At 38.3% G+C, this 21,681-nt stretch overlaps 3 protein-coding genes and 2 long non-coding RNA genes across 5 annotated transcripts in view; 2 read left to right on the top strand and 3 right to left on the bottom strand.

Moving 5' to 3' along the window:
• Positions 1 to 6,005, bottom strand: part of LOC148188748 (uncharacterized) — a 67,698-nt gene extending 61,693 nt beyond the window's left edge. The window contains exons 1-2 of the long non-coding RNA XR_015777340.1: positions 5,594 to 6,005; positions 2,962 to 3,035 (exon numbers count right to left, since the gene is read on the bottom strand). This is a non-coding gene — a long non-coding RNA (uncharacterized LOC148188748). The remainder of the gene's footprint in view (positions 1 to 2,961; positions 3,036 to 5,593) is intronic.
• A 1,314-nt stretch (positions 6,006 to 7,319) lies between these two features.
• On the bottom strand, positions 7,320 to 10,938 carry LOC121947120 (chymotrypsin-like elastase family member 2A). The gene is made up of 8 exons (XM_042492030.2): positions 10,785 to 10,938; positions 10,512 to 10,600; positions 10,315 to 10,412; positions 9,035 to 9,157; positions 8,614 to 8,750; positions 8,162 to 8,307; positions 7,881 to 8,033; positions 7,320 to 7,399 (listed from the first exon to the last, which is right to left on the bottom strand). The coding sequence occupies exons 1-8, from the start codon at positions 10,819 to 10,821 to the stop codon at positions 7,382 to 7,384; spliced, it is 801 nt and encodes a 266-aa protein (XP_042347964.1). The 5' UTR covers positions 10,822 to 10,938; the 3' UTR covers positions 7,320 to 7,381.
• Positions 10,939 to 13,192: 2,254 nt separating this feature from the next.
• On the top strand, positions 13,193 to 16,756 carry LOC121947119 (chymotrypsin-C-like). Its single transcript, XM_042492029.2, has 8 exons — positions 13,193 to 13,343; positions 13,478 to 13,566; positions 14,020 to 14,117; positions 14,483 to 14,605; positions 14,719 to 14,855; positions 15,344 to 15,489; positions 16,363 to 16,515; positions 16,663 to 16,756. The coding sequence occupies exons 1-8, from the start codon at positions 13,307 to 13,309 to the stop codon at positions 16,678 to 16,680; spliced, it is 801 nt and encodes a 266-aa protein (XP_042347963.2). The 5' UTR covers positions 13,193 to 13,306; the 3' UTR covers positions 16,681 to 16,756.
• A 329-nt stretch (positions 16,757 to 17,085) lies between these two features.
• Positions 17,086 to 21,661, top strand: LOC121947118 (chymotrypsin-like elastase family member 2A). The gene is made up of 8 exons (XM_042492027.2): positions 17,086 to 17,220; positions 18,027 to 18,115; positions 18,621 to 18,718; positions 19,302 to 19,424; positions 19,616 to 19,752; positions 20,915 to 21,060; positions 21,249 to 21,401; positions 21,527 to 21,661. Exons 1-8 carry the CDS (start codon positions 17,181 to 17,183, stop codon positions 21,542 to 21,544), a joined length of 804 nt encoding a protein of 267 aa, XP_042347961.1. The 5' UTR covers positions 17,086 to 17,180; the 3' UTR covers positions 21,545 to 21,661.
• LOC148188747 (uncharacterized) lies at positions 18,017 to 21,379 on the bottom strand. Its single transcript, XR_015777535.1, has 4 exons — positions 21,243 to 21,379; positions 20,887 to 21,079; positions 18,598 to 18,735; positions 18,017 to 18,133 (listed from the first exon to the last, which is right to left on the bottom strand). It is a non-coding gene; the product is annotated as an uncharacterized LOC148188747 (long non-coding RNA).
• Positions 21,662 to 21,681: the final 20 nt, after the last annotated feature.

The following is a 21,681-nucleotide window of genomic DNA, read 5'->3' as shown; positions in this document are numbered from 1 at the left end:
AGCTGACTGACTGTATGGAGATATTTGCTGAACTGAACATAAAAATGTGTATGATTACAATGGCAGACTACACATTTTAAAGTGGTGTTAAGGCTTAATCCTGAAATATGAAATTCACATATGGAGATTTGATATGGCATGCTGTCAACTTAAGTCAAATGCTCTTTGCCCACAAACTAATAAAATTTTGTCTCGTATTGGCTCAGTAATTGTGTCCTTGATGCAGTGATTCCATGGCTGATTGGCAGTTATGTTTGGCATGTCCCTGTCTGTGAGCCATGCGCTGTTGGCAAAGAGAGACATTTTAAACATCTGCTGAAGAAATGTTAAAGTGTTCAGCAGCATGTTCAGTTGTATTTAAAATGTGTCAAACCAAAACTTTGTTCTCTTCCCTCAGACACCTATTTGCATCATCCCACAGCATTTTTGTCAGGGACAACCTGTTCTTGATTTGAGTTTCCTGATACATATAAAATGCACAATGTTGAACGAGGGTGTTGCATTGGAGTCAAAAAGGAGCCCCTGATGATAGGGCACCAACTCCTGATGTGGAGCTGCTGAGGCTGCCTATGTTTGTCTGTCCTCCACTCTGGAACATGTGGTTTTAGTTACAGAATGTTTTACTGCTCAACAATGTTTCTGCCTTGCAGCTCGGCACACTGCATAAAGACCACTTTGTCCCCTGATGCCCACACGGGAAGAGTCTGCCTCATTGTACATACACGAACATAGGGTGATGATGACATCAGCAAGGCCACTGAGCCCATGTCGATAAAGGTACTATTTTCCCCCTAGACTGTAACACTTTAATAGTGCGTTGCCCCACGGTACCCCTTGTTAAACTGCACAACTAAAAGTCAAAACTAATATTTCCAATGCTGTCCATTTCCACTGTGCTGATATTAAAGTTTGATTTTCTGCCTGTACGACTGCTGTCCACTGGCAGCACATGGCACTCTCAAATCCCCAGCCTATGCTGGTGGATCATTGAATAAAAGCAAAAACAGACCTGCTACCATGTCATGTGCGCAGTGCTGAAACTACTAAAGATCAGACTGAGTAGAGCATTTAATAAAAATAACAATAAAAAAAGAACAAGAACAAAAAAAAAAGTGAATTACACATTGGCACATGAAAGCGAATAAAACTTCAATATTGTAAATTACTGAATTGTTACAACGGGATCTCCTCAGCCAATAATCCCGTTTGGAAAAGTGCGCAAAGTCAAGGAGGTGACAAGTGAATACATTTAATGTCACTAACACAATGTCACACCTGCAGCTCTTTTCATTCACAGTGCTCTTTTACAACAAGAAAATGTGATTGTGATCTCATGGCCCCATTTGAAGGAGGTGATTAGCACACCCAGGAGTGCAAAGTGAAAGGCTATGGGCGACTTGGAGGATGTCTGGCATGAACTCACTGCGGTTGACACTTGGCACAGGTAAAATCATGTTCTTCAGAAACCAAAGTGGTGCTCAACACTGGTCATATGTATTGACAGAGCTGGTGCAGCAGGGCCACTTAACAGCTTCTGCCCTGAGCTATATTTAAACTCCATTTACCAAAAGCAAACCCACCCCAGCCAGAAAGCCCTTACCAATACTGGAGTGGCAACGAGAAGCACTTAATGAAGGAAACTGCATTTCTTTTTTCCATTTGTCCTTCTACATAGCTGAACTTGGATGTCAGTTGTCACTTTATTTAGAAACTGCTATTACTACACCGGGAACTTACAAATTAATTCATCTTTACAAGCAATTTTGAAACTGTGCTTGTAAAGAGAACAGCCGATGTACGACATATTGCAAATACAGTTGGTTCAACTGTGCTTGAACTTGAAAGGTCCACGCACAAGCCAAATGTCTACCCTCACAGTCCATCACAACATCCACCTCACACATCTCACATCCAAAACATTTTGCCCACACCCTGAGGCAAACAGCATGTGTAGCATTCAGTAGTCCTCTAACCCCGGACATGGTAACAGATGGGCGAGGGTCAAAGCCAAGTCAGACAGAGCCATCCAGGAATTCTACAGAGTGCCAAAAACATCTCATCGCAGCACAGGAGAGGCTGAAAGGTTACATTTGTTCAGCATTACTGCTTGTTGGGTTCAGCGCAGGGATTGGAAACCTCACACCTGCTGGTGTCCGAGGCTTAGGCAGACACTGGCTGTTTCATGTCAAAGGAAACCTGTTTGACGACAACACAGGTTTTTGTGTTTCTCTAGAATAAAGCCGTTTTCTGACACATCCATTTTGTCAGAGCAACAACAGCATCACATGCCCACACACACTGCATCTGATTAAGGTAAACCAGAAATGAACGTCATGAAAAAGAAGCTTCTATGACCCTATATGGTTATCCAACAATATAAATGAGAGTATAACACAGTGACAGCAAAGGAATGCAAGAAAAATTACTATAATTCTTCAGCACGACCAGTGCCAATGCTCAACTCAGAAGGGTTTTAAATCTGGCCCCAGTGAACATATATAAATGACATCACAGCTCATTGACTGCTTTTAGCTAAAAGAAGAAACTTCACTTCTGACAATAAAAAAACAAATAATCAGGGATATTTCCACACAATTCTGTTACAGAATAAATATTCTCCACCCACCTGCTGCATAGAGAAAGACCTACAATTACATACTATGTATGTGCTCTACTCTGGCAAAGCAGCCTTTTCACTGTATGAAATGGCTCCTAAATAGTATTCTGTCGCCATCTTGTGGCGAAAGAAAATAATTTTCAGACACACTTCAACTCTAGCACTGAACCCCTGCCATTTCCTGAAAAAAGACTAATTTCAGGTGCCAAGGGGTCATTTTTGATTATCATCATCATAAAGAAAGGGACATACAAATATTTCCTGATAAATATCCTATGTAGAATACATTACATACAAGTAACCCTTTTGTGAAATGTCAACAACAAGCAAATCACTTGTCTTACCTGTCTTGCAAATCTCCAGTGGCCTCCGCCCAGCATTAAGAAGTGATCCTTTATGGATTCCCACTCGGTGTAACCTGGAAATGCATAACACATGTTAAAACTAAAGACTTTTATTCTGAAGGTCATCACAGTTTTATGATAAATAATATGTTTTCTGTTATCAAAGTTCATGAAACTTTTAAGTTACAAAACAAAAAGCATTTGACTGTGCAAATGTAGGTCATTCACAGTGTTAGGGAGTAACGAGTTAAATAAATTAAATCACAAAATAAATGTAATTGTAATCAGTTACAGTTACTGAGAAAAAAAATATGTAATTAAATTGCAGTTTCTGATCGAAATGTGATTACAAAAGGGTTACGTATGAAAAAAAATGTCTTCAGTAAAAAGTTTATATGTTGAATAAAACATTCTGTAGCTGGCAGGAATGCCTTCTTTTGGCATATTTTTTGGACAACACAAGTTGAGACTAATTTGAGCGCAACACTTATGAACTTATGTTTTTAGGTCTTTTCAGCTTCACTGCCTTGTTTAAAACATGTGTTCGAAAATTAATTTTTAAAAAAGTAATCAAATGTCAAGTTACATTACTTTGATGGAGTCATTAAAATAGTTATGTAACTTATTAAATTTTTAACTGGATAACTAGTAATCTGTAACCTATTCCATTTCAAAAGTGACCCTCCCGACACTGGTCATTTACCAACCAGAATTGGCAAAAATGTAATATATAATATGACCCATCGTTGTGGAGGTTGTTATAATTGCAAATAAACAAAATCAATATGAGTATATTAAAAATTAAGTTTAATACTCGGGGTTGCATCAATAATTTTAACAAAGCTTTCTCTAGCTCTTCCTTGGAGGATTAGTGGAACTTATTTAGTTATCAGTTTTACAGAGCAAAATGAACTATTTCTGTATGCAACTGATATCGCTTTGTTTTTGATTTTAGTCTCTTCCCTATGTATGTGGTGTCAAAAAATACAATGGTAGTCATCTGAAACCATGGTGGAGGAGAAATGAAAGATACAGTTTCTTATTTAACTGCCATGACTTGTTTTCCTGTGTTGCTAATGATAATTAACATGCAAATGAGCCCTGGGAGCAAAATAGGGGCACTGTAGTTCTCTGTTAGTAATTACTGTGGAACATCGTGGTTATAAATGAGATCTTTCCAGGTACAAGACAGGACAGAAATTGGGGTTGTGACTAAAGAACCTGTAACACAGAAAATGTGAATTGGAAAGTGGGCATAGTAATGGTTTCTCTTCAGTATTTGTGTGTCAGTTCCCAGGGGAGGGTGGTCCATAGTGGATAAAGAAAATTATCATAATTACAAATCTTAAGAAGTATAATTCTTCACATCCCTGTCCTGCATTTTAAAAAGCTATATCCTCCTTGCCTTTTTAAAAACCAGTATTCATAAAAAAACACAATACTGACAAATGGATTTTAGAAGGTTTATCCAACATTATGAAAGTGTTCTTTACAAGTATGATAGTGCGATTAAAAAAGAGTGTAAATAACATTTTGGGTATATGCCTATGCTAAACCTGCATCAAAGTATGGACTTTAATCCCATTTTTGACATGGGAAAGAGATTCCTTGAGGGGAAGACTTGCTTAAGAAAAGCACTGAGATTTTATATCTACATGGGAATTTTATGTAGCCTATGTTGAATATCAAATTCTTTAATAGCTTATTAACAACAGACAGGCTTTAGTACTTGATTAAAGAAGCAAAGGGAATATTAAAATGGAGCCTATGGAGCTTAATATTCAGATCAGAAAATATTGTTTTGATACTGTGAAAAGAAGTTTGATGGGAACCCTCTTATTACTGTGGTGACATCATGCACACAAACTATACAGATAGATATATTACCTACAGCTGGTCCTCATCACAATTTAGGTATGGGCACAGTACAAAATAATCGGGTTATAAAGTTTATTTAACTTACAGAAAGTCATAGGACCTCATCTTGCATACACAATCATATTTAGCACTGTATTTTAGTAGGCCTATTTCCTTGACATTTTAGTGGGTTTTTAGATTTTTTAAGGAATACAGGTAAAATTGTATTATACTTCCTATGAACGTAATCCACTTCAGCATATTCTCACATCTTTTTTGTAACATATCGACTCAGTGTTAAAACCTTACTTTCAAAAGCAGATGTATGAGTCTCTGAACAAATGCCCTCCAGTGAATGATCACAGAAAAGTAAAATCAAACACTGTTTGAAGAAATTACTGAAGGTATTAAATCATAAGCTCAAATCAAGAGCGAACAAATGGGAAATGTATTCTTCATTTATTTTTTTCAATCTTGAGGGTTCCAATTATCAAATATTGGTCAAATTATGTGCAGAGATGAAATAGCGTACAGGATGTGACTGTCAACTCTGTTTCCTAGTCACACTGATTTTCTGCAGTTCAAGAAGATTAAGGGATCCCGGTATGCAGAAATATTCAGATAGGCCGACAACGTTTTAAAAAAAAAATGACAATGGCACTTTTTCCCTACCAGAAGTGTATAAAGTAGAGCGTTTTCCGACAAATAGTAGGCCTATAATGTTGTGGATACCAGCAGATGCAGGTTTTATTTACCAAATATTCGTATGTCTCACCTCACCCTCAGCTCCGCCTGTCCGTACCTGTTGCTTGTCCACATTTTGGAGCCAAACATTTGGCTCATGTCTCTTTGCTCCTTTCATTGTCCTTTTCTCTTCTTGTCGCCGGGCTTCTCTTCAAGGAGTCCCTGAGTTTTGGTGACGCATTTTGACTTAGCGAAAGTTTGGCAGGTACTGTAGCTAAAACGCTGAGCCCGCTGCAGCAGGTTGTTACCGCCAAACATTATTGTGTCGCCTCACCTTCAGCTCTAACTGTCGTACCTGCTGCTTCTTCACATTTTTTCGTTAGCCAGACGTTTGGGCACTGCCTCTCTGCACATTTCATTTTCTTGTTCTCTTGAACCCGCGCTTTTCTGTGCCCAAATGAGGCATTTTTAACTTAGCTAAACAGGCCGCAGGACGCTTCACATCTTCGCGTGCACTCGCTGTCAGATGGACCGCACCATTTTCAAAATACCTGCGGGGGTGGGAGTCTCCGATGGCACGTTGAAATGTGTTTAATGATGACAATACATTTATTAATCATGGAAATACATATAACTTATACATAAAGTGATATCAGTCAGTAAGTTAATTGTACTTAATACAATTTAAAGGTCATTCATAGACTTTTTTCTAGGCTGCTCCCACACCCACCCTCATGGCCTTGGGCCGGGGTCATCCCCTTTGACCCCCGTGACGATGAGCCTGCTAAAAGCCATGCCTATTCACCTGTGTGGACCAGCCCACCTGAGCAGTGTGGAGTGGCATTAAATCAAAGCAGGAGTGATAGAGATACTGTGACTTTTTATACTTTTTATTATTATTATCATCATTCTTATTATTACTTTGAAGGTTACTACTAATACTACTAATACTAACAGTTTATTTCTTCCCTCACCTTGGTGGCTGTGTCATAGTATTTTAATAAGTGGTTGCTATTAAAAACCAGTGCTGTAATGTAGCAATGTAGCATAAGAAATAATACTTTGTACCATTTCCTTTACTTGAGTTTTTATATTTCTGTCAGCTGTCACTTTTTCGCCACTGCATTTTAAAAACAAAATGCATACATGTGCATTTTTGTTAATTACTACAAACATGACATAGACAGACAAATGAAGGAGTTGGAGGAAAGAAAAACTGGATTTTGTTCTCTAAATCCTTCAAGCTGTAAAGCAGACCTCATTTTTTCCTTCAAGTGTAATGTGCACTCCATTTTTAAAGTGTACATGTTCATAATTATCTAAATTCTAACTATATGCTTTTTTATTATCAGAATTTAATTGTCCTTTTATTTTCAACAGCTAATTACATGTGGTAATATACATTACTTTTGATTCTTGAATACAGTAAATATCAGATACTATAAAACTTGTACCCATGTAATGTTCTAGCAGGTGACTTCAGCTCCTACCAAAGTCATTTTCTGTTAAGATATCTGTACTTTTACTCAAGTATGGCAACTGCCAAAAACAAATGTATTGTTTGCAGCAGTCATTATTATTTGCCAAAGTGAGAACTTTTGCACAAAAGGCCTTCAATGAAAGAGATGATATATAGTTGGACATATGACTACAGTTGAAAATCATCCAGTGTTCAAATATTGTGAAACAGTAACATGGCTTCAGATTTCTCATAAATGACAAACATGTTAAGTTCATAATAGGCTTCAGGTGGTGACAGTTGTTGAACCAACACATAAATACCATTTTGATGAAGAAGAGAACACAGGAGACGCTGCTTTAGCCACTACATTCTTTATTTAATGAAGTACAGCCATCAACAATGCCACTAACCACCATCTTAGTTCCTGGTCATCACCTAGGGAAAAATAAAGAAAGCAAGAGAATATTTTTAAAATACTCCACCAGAGGTCACTAGAGCAGCTGCACCTCATTTTTGATCAACCCTTCAGAGGTAGAGGTGACTCAAATTCAAATTAAGATTATAATTACCATGGTATTTTATAAAGTGCATACTTTCATTTAAAAGTTTCAAAATCATTTAAATTTGAAAGTAGAAATCCTCCTTTTGAGAAAAACAACTTCTCAGACAGGGCCATGTAACAATTTGAAAAGTTTTACTGCTATCTGCCTGAGCAAAAATAAACAAAAATGTATTTAGGGTATCATGATAACTTTTGGATACATCTTTTATTATTATTATTATTATTATTATTATTATTATTATTATTATCATCATCATCATCATCCTCATCAGTATTATTATTGTTGTTGATGATGATTTTGTTGTTTTTATTGTTATTATTGTTATTGTTATAATCTAATGCTTTATCACTCACGTTGTTGATCCAGGGGATGTAGGCGCTGACTCTAGTGAAGACGGAGGGCTTCTTGGGGTAGTTGCAGCCCATGCTAGAGCCGAAGCTCACCACACCATGAACGTCCCAGGAGCCATCAGAGTTCTGACAGTTCAGGGGACCACCAGAGTCTCCCTGAAGTGAACAGAGACAAAAGCGACATTTGGCAAAAGATGATTTTAGAGAAATGAATGTAGAGATTATGCTTGGGTGTAAGACTGGGATTTAGTTTTACAGGGACTGTTACTAAACATCAGACTCACGTTGCAGCTAGCCAGCTCTCCGTCTCCTCCAGCACAGACCATGTTGTTGGTCACAAGGCTGCCCCACCAGTCAGACCTGGTGCAGGTGGAGTGGCCAACCACAGGGAGGAGGGCCTGCTGCAGGATGTCGGCAATGGGACCTCCAGCTTTAGGAGAGAACAGAGGATCCAGATTCAGTGTTGCAGTCTAGGTCCCACTTACATTTAAAAGCGGGTGAAAAAGTTTCCAAAAGTTTAGAAAGTTTTGTAAAGATTATCAAAGATTATAGATCCTATTTCTATGTAATCAGCACAGATGATTTTGAATTCTTCAGTGGTGAAATGGTAACTAAATGTATCATAAAACTGAGAGGAGAAGGTGGAATAAGTTGCTATGCTCACACAACATTGACAGGAAAGCTGATATTACACGATTCTTTTTCTTTTTTTCTTTTTTTGGTCAGTATGACTTACTCCAGAGACGACCCCAACCGGTAACGTAGCAGGGAGCGCCATTAGGCAGGATGTCGCCAGAGGTGGGAAGACAGGCAGGCATGATGGTGTCAGTCAACATGACAGGAGTTGAGAGCTTGATCAGGGCGATGTCGTTACTAGACCATGAGAGCAAACACCAAGTTTAGAAACAAAATGTTAATAAGAATTAAAAGCATGAGTAGAACACAAAGAACAAAATAGTCACAGCGGCAAAATATGTAGACCTTTTCATTGCTCTTCTATTGCTATATGGCAACAGCTTTGGTCCCTATTTACTTTCTGTCAGCCACTGCATTAACAAACCCAACAGGAAATACAAAGGGACCTATTTAGGAAGTTCATGTTGTCAAGATTTAAATAGTCTATAGTCTGCAACATGGGGGGAAATGGGTAAACCCACCGGATTCTGTAGGAGTCCCAGTTCTCATGGACAACAATCTTGGCAGGGCTGATGGCGATGGAACCAGGCTCATTGTTGACCTTCAGATTGTGTTTTCCCAGGAGGACTCTGTAGGTGCGACTGCTACTTGGCCGCAAAAAAAAAAAAAAATTTAAAAATACAGAGAAAAAAGAGTTGCTTTGATCTGAAATCTATCCGAGAACACTTCATCAGAGCACCCAAGTTACTCGCAACAAGTACGAACAGTATTACCTCTACTACCATTGTATAACTATAGCCATGGAAACAGGTTTACCTGTTACAGGCCCAGGTGCCCAAAGTGTCAGGGGGCTCCCTGGCCTAGTCTTACAAAATGTCAAATGTTAAATTAACACATACTGACCAGGAAGAGACTCAAAATGACCATAAAGAGACACAAAACGACCACAAAAAGAAAAAAACCCACAAAAAGTTGCTGAACAATTACAAAGACAGGCAAAACCACCACTAAGTCTGTGCATTTTGCCCCTGTGTAGGATTAGTGGCGGGGCACTTTCATTATCTGTGCCCAAGGGGCCCCATTTTGTCATAATGCACCCATGACAAAAGCCTACTGCTGTTACTATAGTTATTTACATAACTGGACAATTTGTGCAATAATTCAACTGTGCGGTACTCTGGCATTAATACTGTATTCACACTGTACATTTTAAACTAATATTCTTATTTAGATTATTATTACATTTTTATTTAATATATGTATAGATCCCACCTCTCAGCATTTTTATTTACATTGTAGTTTTATAGTGTAGTATGATACACAAAATTGTCCCTATTTCTCTCTCTCTCTCTCTCTCTCTCTCTCTCTCTATATATATATATATATATATATATATATATATATATATATATATATATATACTTACAAATATTTTTACATACTGATTATTTTTCGTATAACTTCTCATTCCCATCCCATATTTCTGATTCTGATAAAGTGTTCATTTAAAAAGTGGGATTATCATTTTTTATTTATAAATATTAGTATTATTTTTTTCTTAAATTATTTCTTGGAATAAAAGTAGGAATACTAATAATCAGTGACTACAGTTCATCAAGGCTTTCTTCAGTATAAAGACTGAACTGCATTGTTATGCCAACTCTGTGGTATCTTACATATCAGACTGTTAAGTATACAAACTTATTTTTCTTCTGCACTAAGTCTATCGCCCTGCGGACCTGGCCCTCTTTGTCCTCTGTGCCTTGTATACCTGCTTGATTTCAAAACATTTTGGCCTCACCCGATGCAGTGAGCAGCAGTGAGGACCCACTGGTTGGAGATCAGGGTGCCACCACAAGTGTGGTAGAAGTTGCTGCCGCTCTTGTACTGCAGAGACACCTGAGGAGAACAAACAATGACAGCACAAGGATGTTTTATGACTTCAGAAAAAATGGACAGAAAACACAGTATTTAAAGGAAAAGTCTGAAGAGACATACCTGCCAGGGCCAGCTGTTCTCACGGACATCTTCTCCACCGACCACCCTGGTGATGGTGGGAGGGTAAGTGGGCAGGCCACACCCATAGGCTGTGAAACAACAGTACAGAATATAGTGATTTTACAATGGTGACTTAATGTTTCAGAGTTGGTGTTTTTTTTTTTTTAACTCAATGCATCATATCAAATATCTAGACCACTTCATGCAAAGAATGTGGACATTTTTATGCAGTAACACATTTAATTGTCTGGACAGAAGAGTATCGGGCCTTACCACCGGCAACAAACAAAGCCAAGATCACGAACTTCATTGTGGCGCTCTTCAGTAGAAGCTAATGGGGACGGGCTCTTCCTTATATAGCGCTTGAACAGACCTGTTTTAGACCTACAATGTGTTACTCAACATTCCCCTCAGAGTAGCCAGGAAAAGTTGGTGGGAAAAATAAATCAACCTTGGAGATAAGTAACCACAGATATCCCCAAATACACACTTATCTCCCCAACTCAACCTCTGTGTGAACCTCCCAGGTGTCTCACCGTGACTTGAGTTGATCAGGTCTTTTGACTTTAAAGGGGAACTGCGCTCATTTTCAAACTTCATATGTTTTTCTGGAAAATGGAACTAAGCATTAACAGCTTTCTCCCAAATCCCAAAACTATAGTGCTAAAACTCAAATTTGTGATGTCATCAAGTATAAAGTCTGGAGCCGCTCAGCAGACAGTCAACTGGGGAAGGTGTTCTAGATGACACTGAGAGCACCCATGTTCTGAGTATATGGATACATTTGCTGATACACAACTGAGAACACAGCAAGTGATTAAAGCTCATTTGGGTATGAAAAAGAAAACATACATTCTGCTCCCATTCATTGTCTATGCAGCAGCTCCAGACTATATGTGATGACTTCACAAGTTTAAGACTTACTCCTCTCTGGTTTCTGGCTTTGAGATGTTCACAAATATTGACTAAACTTTCTTCAGCCATGATAATAACAAAGTGGAATTCTTATTTAGGTGGTGTTTCCCTTTGAAATATACTGTGGTCATGCACTCATTTAAAAATGGTCAGTCTATGTGTCCTGTTCTATCAGACAAAATAAAAGTACCATCCTATTGTATCCAAAATGTTTGTTGTTCATATTTAAATTGTACGGGTTTTACCTGAGAGGTTAGCTTCTGATCTGGACAACAAAAAATCTGCTTAAAATATGTCTTACTCTATATGTTTGCATGTTAAAATAACCAAAGGACTTCAAAATATGTAAACAATGTGCACTAAATACATTTTAGCAATATTTGTGCACAAATTAGAATATATGCAACTAAGTAATGTATTGTATATAATCCCACTACAATGTTTTATGTGATTAAATGCTATTTATACACATAAAATACTTAGCAAATAATAAAATAAGTGTTTTGTAGATGTAATTATTAGAAATAAATCAATGGATTTTTTTTTGCAATGCTGAAAAATATACAGAAATCATGAAGAATTCTGACATGTAATGAAGTATTATAGTGGTTTTTGTGCAGTGATATTCTTCTATGTGTTCTTGAATATTAAAGCCCTAGAGCTGCTCCAACTTGTTTTCTGAAAAGCTAATAGATCAAATGCTGACATTTATTTAAAATCACATATTTATTAAACTTTTATTGTATTATTTTTGCTGTGATGCAAAAAGTTAGTTGCTCAATGCAGAGTTATCGCACTTTCACAGTTTTACTTTTAAGAGCAGATATTCAAATCAAACCATTTAAACAGACCTGGTTTTATGCAGACAGACAGGTGACAAATTAAATGGAAAAGCCTGCATAAAAGACAGGAGAAACATATCAAATGCTGATGCTTCCATGCACCTGAATGAATTTTTAAGTGAGTATAAAAATGGCGTGAAATAATGTTATGACCCTTACAGTCACCAGATCTCAACCTAGTTTAACACCTGTGGAAGATTTTGGATGAACATGTAAGATGATGCTTTTCACCAACATCCTCTTAGACTAAATTATATTATATATACTTTCATATTCAAATCTATTTAGTGACGTCTGGGACTGTCTCTGATGCTTTATGTCATTTTTTTGTTGCTGTTTGCTTTTCTTTCTCTCTGCTTTGCTTAGATGACTTTTAAAAAGAAATTTTGGTCTTAGTGAAATTACCTGAATAAATAAAAATTGCTTGTATAAATGAGGGACTATCTTGTAGATGAACTCTAATGGAGTTCCACAGATTTGGGAAAAAGCACTGAAGCTGTTCTAGAGGCACCTGTTGATTTAACTCTATACTAAGACGCTTCATGTTGTTTTTTCCTTTAATTTTTACCCTGTAAGTAATAGGAGTTTCAGTATTGCATCATACTAATAACTTAATACTGCCAATTGCACTTGCCGTACAGTCACAGGAAACATACTTTTTTATGAGATGGGGATACTTCAGCTGCATGTAAGGGTATTCAGAATAGGGAGGGCTATATTTGATATGGAGTAAGGCTCTTTGTGTCAACTCCAGCTCTTGATGATAAAAGCTTAAAAAAACTTTTATTCCACTGACTTGTTCAACAAACAAGCTCAAACAAGTTCAAAATTATACATAATTCCAGGACACTTTGGCCTTGACCTAGTATTCCTGTTTATTTCTGGCTGTTTTAATGTCCACTTAGCTCCACCCCAGTACTAAGATTTGTCAAAGGGAATACTTCCAGGAATTTGATCCAGCTTTTGCAGGTTGCATAACATCATGAAAGGTATAAATGTGTCAGATGCCTCCCTGCAAACTGTGGTGATACAGACATCATGAAGTTTGTGGTTCTTGCTCTCTTTGTTGCTGGTGGTAAGGATCTTACACAACACTGACACAGCCATCTGTTTTGAGCCATGTTCACATACAGTGTTTCATCTTTCTCTACAAACTCTACGCAGATTAACACTTGTGTTCAAAAAGTGTCTGTCTCTGTGTCCCTTCAGCCTATGGGTGCGGCCTGCCCACCTTCCCCCCTGTGGTGAGCAGGGTGGTTGGAGGAGTGGATGCCAAACCTCATAGCTGGCCTTGGCAGGTAAAACATGCTCAGAAAACAAATGATCAACTGTCTGAAAATAAATGTTTTAGACTGCAGACATCGTTAGAGTAAAGTGATTAATCAGGCACACAGTTAAGATATACAGTACAGTATGTGACAAATACTAAAACTCTCACATTGAGCAATGTTGAGTTTTAGGCAAGAAATGCTTGTTCGCAAGAGTATATGGTTTGTTTCAACTTGGGTCTTTGGTCTTTGCCTTAATTCTATAACAGAAATAAAAGTGAACTACAGAAAATATTCACAGGCATAGAAAAACAGGACAGTTTTTAATTAATATTATAGACTGGCTACATTCAGGGTGCATTTAATGTTGGACAGAGAGACACAGCTGTGTGTGTGCCTATAAACACTATTTTTTAGGGCAGATGCAGAAAAGAAAAAAGACAACTTATGAGTAAGTTGATAGTATTCATGTATATGTTTCAGATTTCCCTGCAGTACAACAGACAGGGCGAGTGGAGACACACCTGTGGAGGAACTCTGATCTCCAACCAGTGGGTCCTCACCGCAGCTCACTGTATCAGGTATGAAACAGTGGAGCCCAAAAATGTTCATAAAGACTGCTTATCATAACTCAGTGCAACACTGACACAAATATCTACTGAATATTAGCAGTCAGTGACATGGATTGTACTGTATGGAATGTAGCCTGTCAATTGTTGGGTTGTTTTACATAGTTTTCAATACATTTTTACTTATTTCAAGAAATTAATTGAGTAACCAAAGGAAAAGCAGCAGCTAATTATACAGAAAGATTATTTAGCATATTGTAAACCGATAGGGTTATTGACTTGTCTAGGTTGGTAACTGACTCGTGATTGTTTTTTAGAAGTGTAATCTCTGAGCACATATATCACTGCTTCATATTCTTCTCTTTGTCAACCTGCAGCAAAGGCAAGGAGTACAGAGTGGCCATGGGAAAGCAAAACCTGATCGAGACAGAGGAGGGTGCTGTGTTCATGACCCCTGCTACTATTGTTGTACATGAGAAGTGGAACCCCTTGTTCATCCGGTATTACTTCTCACTAAACTATGAATTACTGAAAATGAAAAAGATCATTTCAGTAAACATAAGAATTGCAGGTATATGATGAATCTAAATACGTGTGTTTTTTTCCTCTCTAGTAATGACATCGCCCTGATCAAGCTGGAGTCCCCCGTCACCCTCTCTGACAGCATCATGCCTGCTTGTGTCCCCGCTGCTGGCCTCATCCTCCCCAACAACAATCCCTGCTACGTCACTGGGTGGGGTCGCATCTCCAGTAAGTGCTCAGTCCTGCCTTTTGTAATTTTAATTAATCTCTTAAAATATCATCAGATAATAGTTCCAGGAGTGTGCATCACATCTCAAAGGAAAAACTAGCTGAGTAAAAAATATTTACTACAGTTTAATTAAGATATCATACCAACAGATTCTTTCAATTTAGGTTAGTATACAGTGTTATAATAGTACCTAAGCTTTTGTTTTATATTTATTTATTAAGGCATATATACTGTACTAAAGGAGAACTCTTGTTAAGTTGATAAGATACTGACTGATATTTTTTACTGCAGAGATCTTCTTTTATAAAAATGTTTTAAAAAATCCGCAGGATGGATGGATAATATTTGTTTACCTAATCCTTTCCACCCAAAGTGTTTCCCTCAAAGCCGCAATCTAACGCAACATGTTTCTCGTAAAGGTTGTGTTTCTCACCAGTCTCTTACCTGAGCTGAAATTGAGCTGGTCTGCATCTTCTCCTTCACACAGCTGGAGGTCCCATTGCTGACATCCTGCAGCAGGCTCTCCTGCCCGTGGTGGACCATGCCACCTGCAGCCAGTCTGACTGGTGGGGTCCTCAGGTGAAGGAGACCATGGTCTGTGCAGGTGGAGATGGAGTTGTGTCCGGTTGCAACGTGAGTCTACAATGACACAAAATGACACATCATATTGTAGCACCAATTCCTACATCAGTAAACTGGAGGCAACAAACAACACTGGTTGTTGTTTTTTCAACCAGTCAAGTCTGTCATGGATCGTTTGTTAAGTTTTATTTCTGTATTATCTGTGGAAAGGGCACATATATTTTTCATTTCACTATACATCTTTCATCACACATTTCACACAAAATAAAAGCAATGTGATGAAACTGAGCTGCAACAATCAATCGATAAGGTAATCGTCAGAAAAGTAATCAGCAATTATTTTGAAAGCTTATTAATTGCTTAAGTTATCTGTATATTCACAAATATTTACTATATACAGGTGTGAATGTTGACTGTTTTATTTCTTTTCTTTTTTTTCTTTTCAACATTTTAAAACCAAATATCTTTTAGTTTTGGACAAAACAAGCAATTTGAAGATGTCAACTGAGCCTTATGATGTGATTGGCTTTTGTTGTCAAATTATCAACCAAATGATTAAGAATTAATATTTAAAATCTACAGACTACTCAGTAATGACAATATTTGTGATACCTACAAACAGTAAATGCTCTGTTCCTTTACAATTCAGTCTTTTAGCAGAAATTCTTCCATTGATAGAGCACGCTATTTCCCCAAAAATCTAAAAACTCTCTCCTAAAATGCCATTTTTTGTGAATAACATTCAGTATTTCAGAGAAGTGTCATTAAAAGGTCTAAAACATGTAAAGGGGCGTCTGTAAGGTATCATAAGTAATGTTATGTGCAAACACTGAGTACAGTCACTGAGTTTCTTTCAAGGACAACAAGTTACTGTTCAATGTGGAATTTGCACACTGATCATATGTTTTCTCTGACATGACTCAGGGCGACTCTGGTGGCCCTCTGAACTGCCAGAACACTGACGGTGCCTGGGAGGTTCACGGCATCGTCAGCTTTGGCTCCGGCCTCAGCTGCAATTTCCCCAAGAAGCCCACCGTCTTCACCCGCGTCAGCGCCTACATCGACTGGATCAACTCTGTAAGCTCTCGCTACATCATAGTTGTTTTATTTATGTCAAGGATAGAAATAGTAAAGCATTTGGATCATTTAAAATGAATATACCATGTGCTATTGCTTCACATGATGCTGCACTTCATCTAACAGCCTCTATTATCTCTTCCACAGAAAATGGTGGCCTATTGAGAGGAAAAGCTTTTGGGATCAAAGCCTGCATGGGCACATACCACCTAAATAAAATGAAAATGACATAAAATGCCAAGATTTTGTGTTCTTTTATATTATATACTTTATCTCTGCATCTTTGTCTTCATTTTCAGGTTAGCACTTTCCCAAAAATATGAAACACATACAAGCATATCCAAAGTATAAGCCTGAGAAGTCAGCCAGAATATGAAGTGACTTATTTTGACAAATATGTAATGTATTAAGTTTGACCAAGGACACTTAAATTGCAGAAAAGGATCAAATGTTCCCCAGTGGGAGTAGAGATGGGAAAATCCTGTCTGCAGCTGTGCATGCATGCTGTGTTCTCAGTCTCTACCGTTGTTTGTTTGACTTTCTGCGTGTGTCAGCCAGGTTTCCCAGGACAGTCTATACACTGGTTAGAAGGTGCTAACATACAGTATAAATACAAGCCTGTTCTTAAAACAAGATTTAGGCACACACTTACATACTCTACAGTCATGAGGAGTCTGGTGGTTCTCGCTTTTGTGGTAGCTAGTGGTAAGACAATTTCAATCTTCTCACATAAGTAACTCATTGGCTGTGGTATATTGATTTTCGGAAGCATCAACCTCCTAAATCCACCATCATCAATAGGGAGCCAATTCAGTGTGTGACAGAGTAAAGTACCTCGGTATTGTGCTAGACCACAAACTTAAATGGGACTTCTGGACTGACTGCCTTAACACTATGGCACAACAAAGACTGTATTTCTTAAAGAAACTGTTGTCTTTTAATGTCAATGCATAAATGCTGCACATTTCACTCTGCTTTTATTGAAAGTGTTCTGACATTCTGCATCATCAGCTGGATTGGAAATGCTACTGAGGCACAGAAAAAAAAGAAAAAGACGGTTGGGAAAACAGTAACTACAGCCAGCAAACTGTTGGGGACTTAAAAGCCAAATATTGAGTGTATTTACAGAGACAGAGAAATTAACAAGGCAAACATCATCGTGGGTGACGAGAGGCATCCACTGGCCTCCTCATTTAACCTGCTCCTATTTAGATGACATTATTGGCCCCCTCTTTTTTACAAAAAAAACCCAATCCAAACTGTCCTCTATCCCACAAGCTATTAAATTTTCAGTTACGCACAAATAATAAGCAGTATGTCCAGCTGGTCTGGTAATACATCTACCTGTCTACCTGTCTCATCAAATTCCTACTTAAGGTGCAATGTAAGTGTAAATTGTTGTTTAAGCTTCAGTGATTTGGATTTGAAAAAACATTTGCCATAATAATGCCAACTTTTTTATGATTGGTCTGGTGTGAAAATCACAATATACATTACTAACCTTGTCCCAGCATATGGATGTGGGCTTCCCACTTTCCCTCCTGTGCTGAGCAGGGTTGTGGCAGGAGACGACGCTAGGCCTCACAGCTGGCCCTGGCAGGTGAGTTCTGGTCTCAGTCTGTAAAAACATGTTTACTCTGACAACCACAGAACCGCACATTGTTCTTTTACCGCTACAGATAGGAATGGTTTCTATCTGTAAAGCCTATTTCTAATTTTGTTCTTATTTTTTTGTGTCTTTTTTTTTTTTTAACAAAACAGTAGTGACTTTCCATGCACAACACTGGTGAATATTGGGGAATAAGGATTAAATAATAGTCCTAACAAGTTTAATAATAACAACTTGCAGTTGGAGTTACATTTGTGGATTTAAAAAAAAATATATATGGCACACATGTTTCTTTGATTGTGTATATGATTGTGGAAAAAAAATAATAATACTGAAAAAAACTCTGAATCTTCTATATTTTAGTAATGTTGAATTTTTGATGATGGTGTTTATTCCAGAGTGGCCAGAGAGAGGACAAATTAAATGGATTTTTTGCATGTATGATATAAATTGTAATGTGTAGCAATACACACTTTCCTTTCTCTGCTCTGCTCAGATCTCTCTCCAGTCGGACAGCAGTGGGCGCTGGAGGCACGTCTGTGGAGGCACCCTCATCTCTCCTGAATGGGTTCTCACTGCTGCTCACTGCATCAAGTATGTTGAACTCCACCCTGACAATATAATCACAATTACAATACAGCACATTCTTTTGGAGAGGGTGGGAGGGCTTTAAGTGCTTCATATATGTATATTACTGGTAGCACTAGAAACAAACTAATGGTGAAATTGTCTATTTGGGTAAATGAATGATCCATGACAGATTTATGTATTCAAGAACTTTTGCTGTTCATCATCCATTTATAGTCCACAGTGATTCATACTGCCCAGTTCATAAGAATTCATATTTACTATGCCAAACCAAACATCTGTGCCAGGAAATACTCCTCTGCACAAAAGGAAATGATGCATTTTGCTCTGTATGTGACTGTAATGGCTGTTAGTTTTGGGAATGCACAGAAGAACAGGGTCAAGAATCAGCAGCAATGGCCATCATGCCTGAGCAGAGAAAGAAAGACTGCATTTTCTTCACAGTAAATATATTTTATTGTCAGAAAGATCTAAAAAATGACCACTTTAACGGCTTAAAAACAGCTCTGTTTCCTAAGTAGCCATGCATTACCTCTACTTAACTACTAAGCATTTGCAATCCACCAACATGTCTTCTGCCAACCCACAGTAAACGCTATAACTACAGAGTGGAGCTGGGTAAACACAGCCTGAAGACCAGCGAGGAGGGCTCAGTAGCTCTGAGGGCGGCCAAAATGATCACTCATGAAGACTACAACGCCATGCTCAGCCGGTAACACCTTAATATCACCTCATGAGTCCACGTGAAGAACATAATCAGCATGTGCAAGTAAAGTAGCAATCACTTCACTGGTATTCTTTGAAATTAGGAAGTTAATGTAGCAGAACATTACTTTAGCATGAACCGCATTTTTTTTCGTAATCATTACTTCCTAACTGTGCGTTTTGTTTTGCCTTTTGTAGTGACGACATTGCCATGATCAAGCTGTCTTCCCCTGTCACCTTTTCTGACACAATCATGCCTGCCTGCGTCCCAGAGTCTGGCGTTGTCCTGCCCCACGGTGCTCCCTGTTATGTCACCGGCTGGGGTCGACTCACTAGTGAGTGAATACACCTCAGCACTGTGCATCTGCATTACAAATTCCCACCCTGGACTTATAAATGTCTGCTTTACAGTGTCTATAGTTAGTGTTTGTGCACCTGTCACTCAAGTCAGGTCAAATATTGAAGTCAAGAATATTTCACACTCATTAATTGGTCAGAAAAAGAAACATAAATCCATCTGCCTGCTGAATGAAGAGTTGAGAGTTAACCATATGATAGTGTAGAGATTCATGTGCTACTGAAGCTACTAATTATCAACTTCTGATCATCTTTGACATAAATGGTTTATCAAAAGAAATCAAAAAAGTTTTTTTTGTAAGGAATAATTAATTAACAACGTTGACATTCCTATCCGAAATCAACATTCAGATGCTAAACAGCTTTTAAATTTTCTAATTTTGCACATCTATTCATTATGTTCAAACCCGGTATTTCGGCACTGTTTCATATAACAATTAGGTTACACTAATATATTGTACTATTAGTAGAATTAGATTCCAGTGGTGGCTGCGTAGGACTATTTCCGACCTTTGACCTTAACAACCAGGATGAATCTCTCTTTTTTTTTTTTTTTAATGGCACACTCAGAGTTTACTTAGGTGGGCTTGATATCAATAAAAAAGAAATGCAAACCATGCTTTTTATGTTTTAATTTTAGGTTTAGCTGCCTTGATTTTGCTCTGCTTATTACCTTTGACATAAATTAAGTAAAATCTGTTAACAAGCATGGTTTGCAGCCCTCTTACCAGTCAACATATAGACATGTGGGACTATCTTGTGAGCTTCTGGTATTTTACTAGGGTTTATAAGAGCCTACACACCATTCTTGCACCATAGGACAATGCTTAGGATCAGTTAGAAATTGCAACAGAAGGGAGAGTTTGTTCCCTGTGAAGTTGTGCTATACAGAACTATAAATGGCAGTAGGTATAACCAGCAAAATTAATTTAGCACTTTTGCAGCTGCATGACTCCAGAGGCATCCCATGTGCAGTACATTAGTTCAGGTATTAAATTTCATCCTCTAACTGTTGACCCTGCCCACCATCTGTAACAGGAAAATGTACCTCCCTCAAGCATCCCACCTGTCCCCCGAGTGAACCTCCCTCACAACAGATTCTTGTTTTTTACCTGAGTTAAGTCTGTTTCTTCCCCACAGCCGGCGGTCCTGCCGCTGACATCTTGCAGCAGGCTCTTCTGCCAGTGGTCGGCCACGATATCTGCTCACAGTCCGACTGGTGGAGCTTCCTGCTCACAGACAAGATGGTCTGTGCCGGAGGTGACGGGATCACCGCTGGCTGCAATGTGAGTTCATACTTGATATCTGAGGACGGAAAAGTGATTTAATGGTCAATTAAAGCAATACGTTATCCGTGAAATTTCCATTAATTGTAAAAGACTTATGGAAACCTTTACTTTGAAATAGTGCAGCCATACCTCCTTAGTGTCTGTACATAAGCTGTTATAGCCATAGTGTGTGTGCTGACCTGCAGGGAGACTCTGGTGGTCCCCTCAATTGCCGGAACCCTGATGGCTCCTGGGAGGTCCATGGCGTGGTGAGCTTCGGCTCTGGTCAAGGCTGCAATGTCTTCCAGAAGCCGACGGTCTTCACACAAGTCAGCTCCTACATAAACTGGATCAACTCAGTGAGGAACATGTTCATTTTGTGATTACCTTGCCAGCATAAACAATGTAACTTGAAGCCAACAAAGGCCTCGGCTCTCAAAAACAGGAAGTGTATTGTAACTGTTTTCTATTGTTTACTCCGCAGGTTATGACCCGTAACTGAAGAAGCTGTTCAAGTGCTTTGGTCAGCAATATGAACAACTATGATTTATGATGTGTTGTCTCCTTTTTTTACTGCAAAGTAAAAGAAAATGCTGTTTATCAGTGTAAACAAATGGAATGCAGAGCCATTGTTTGTTA

This window comes from Plectropomus leopardus, chromosome 9 (genome assembly GCF_026936395.1).
Source record: "Plectropomus leopardus strain MGB_pleo_1.0 chromosome 9, ASM2693639v1, whole genome shotgun sequence".
In the NCBI taxonomy this organism is placed as follows: Eukaryota; Metazoa; Chordata; class Actinopteri; order Perciformes; family Serranidae; genus Plectropomus; species Plectropomus leopardus.
The sequence above is the reverse complement of the archived record's forward strand: the minus strand, read 5'-3'. Positions and strand labels throughout refer to the sequence as shown.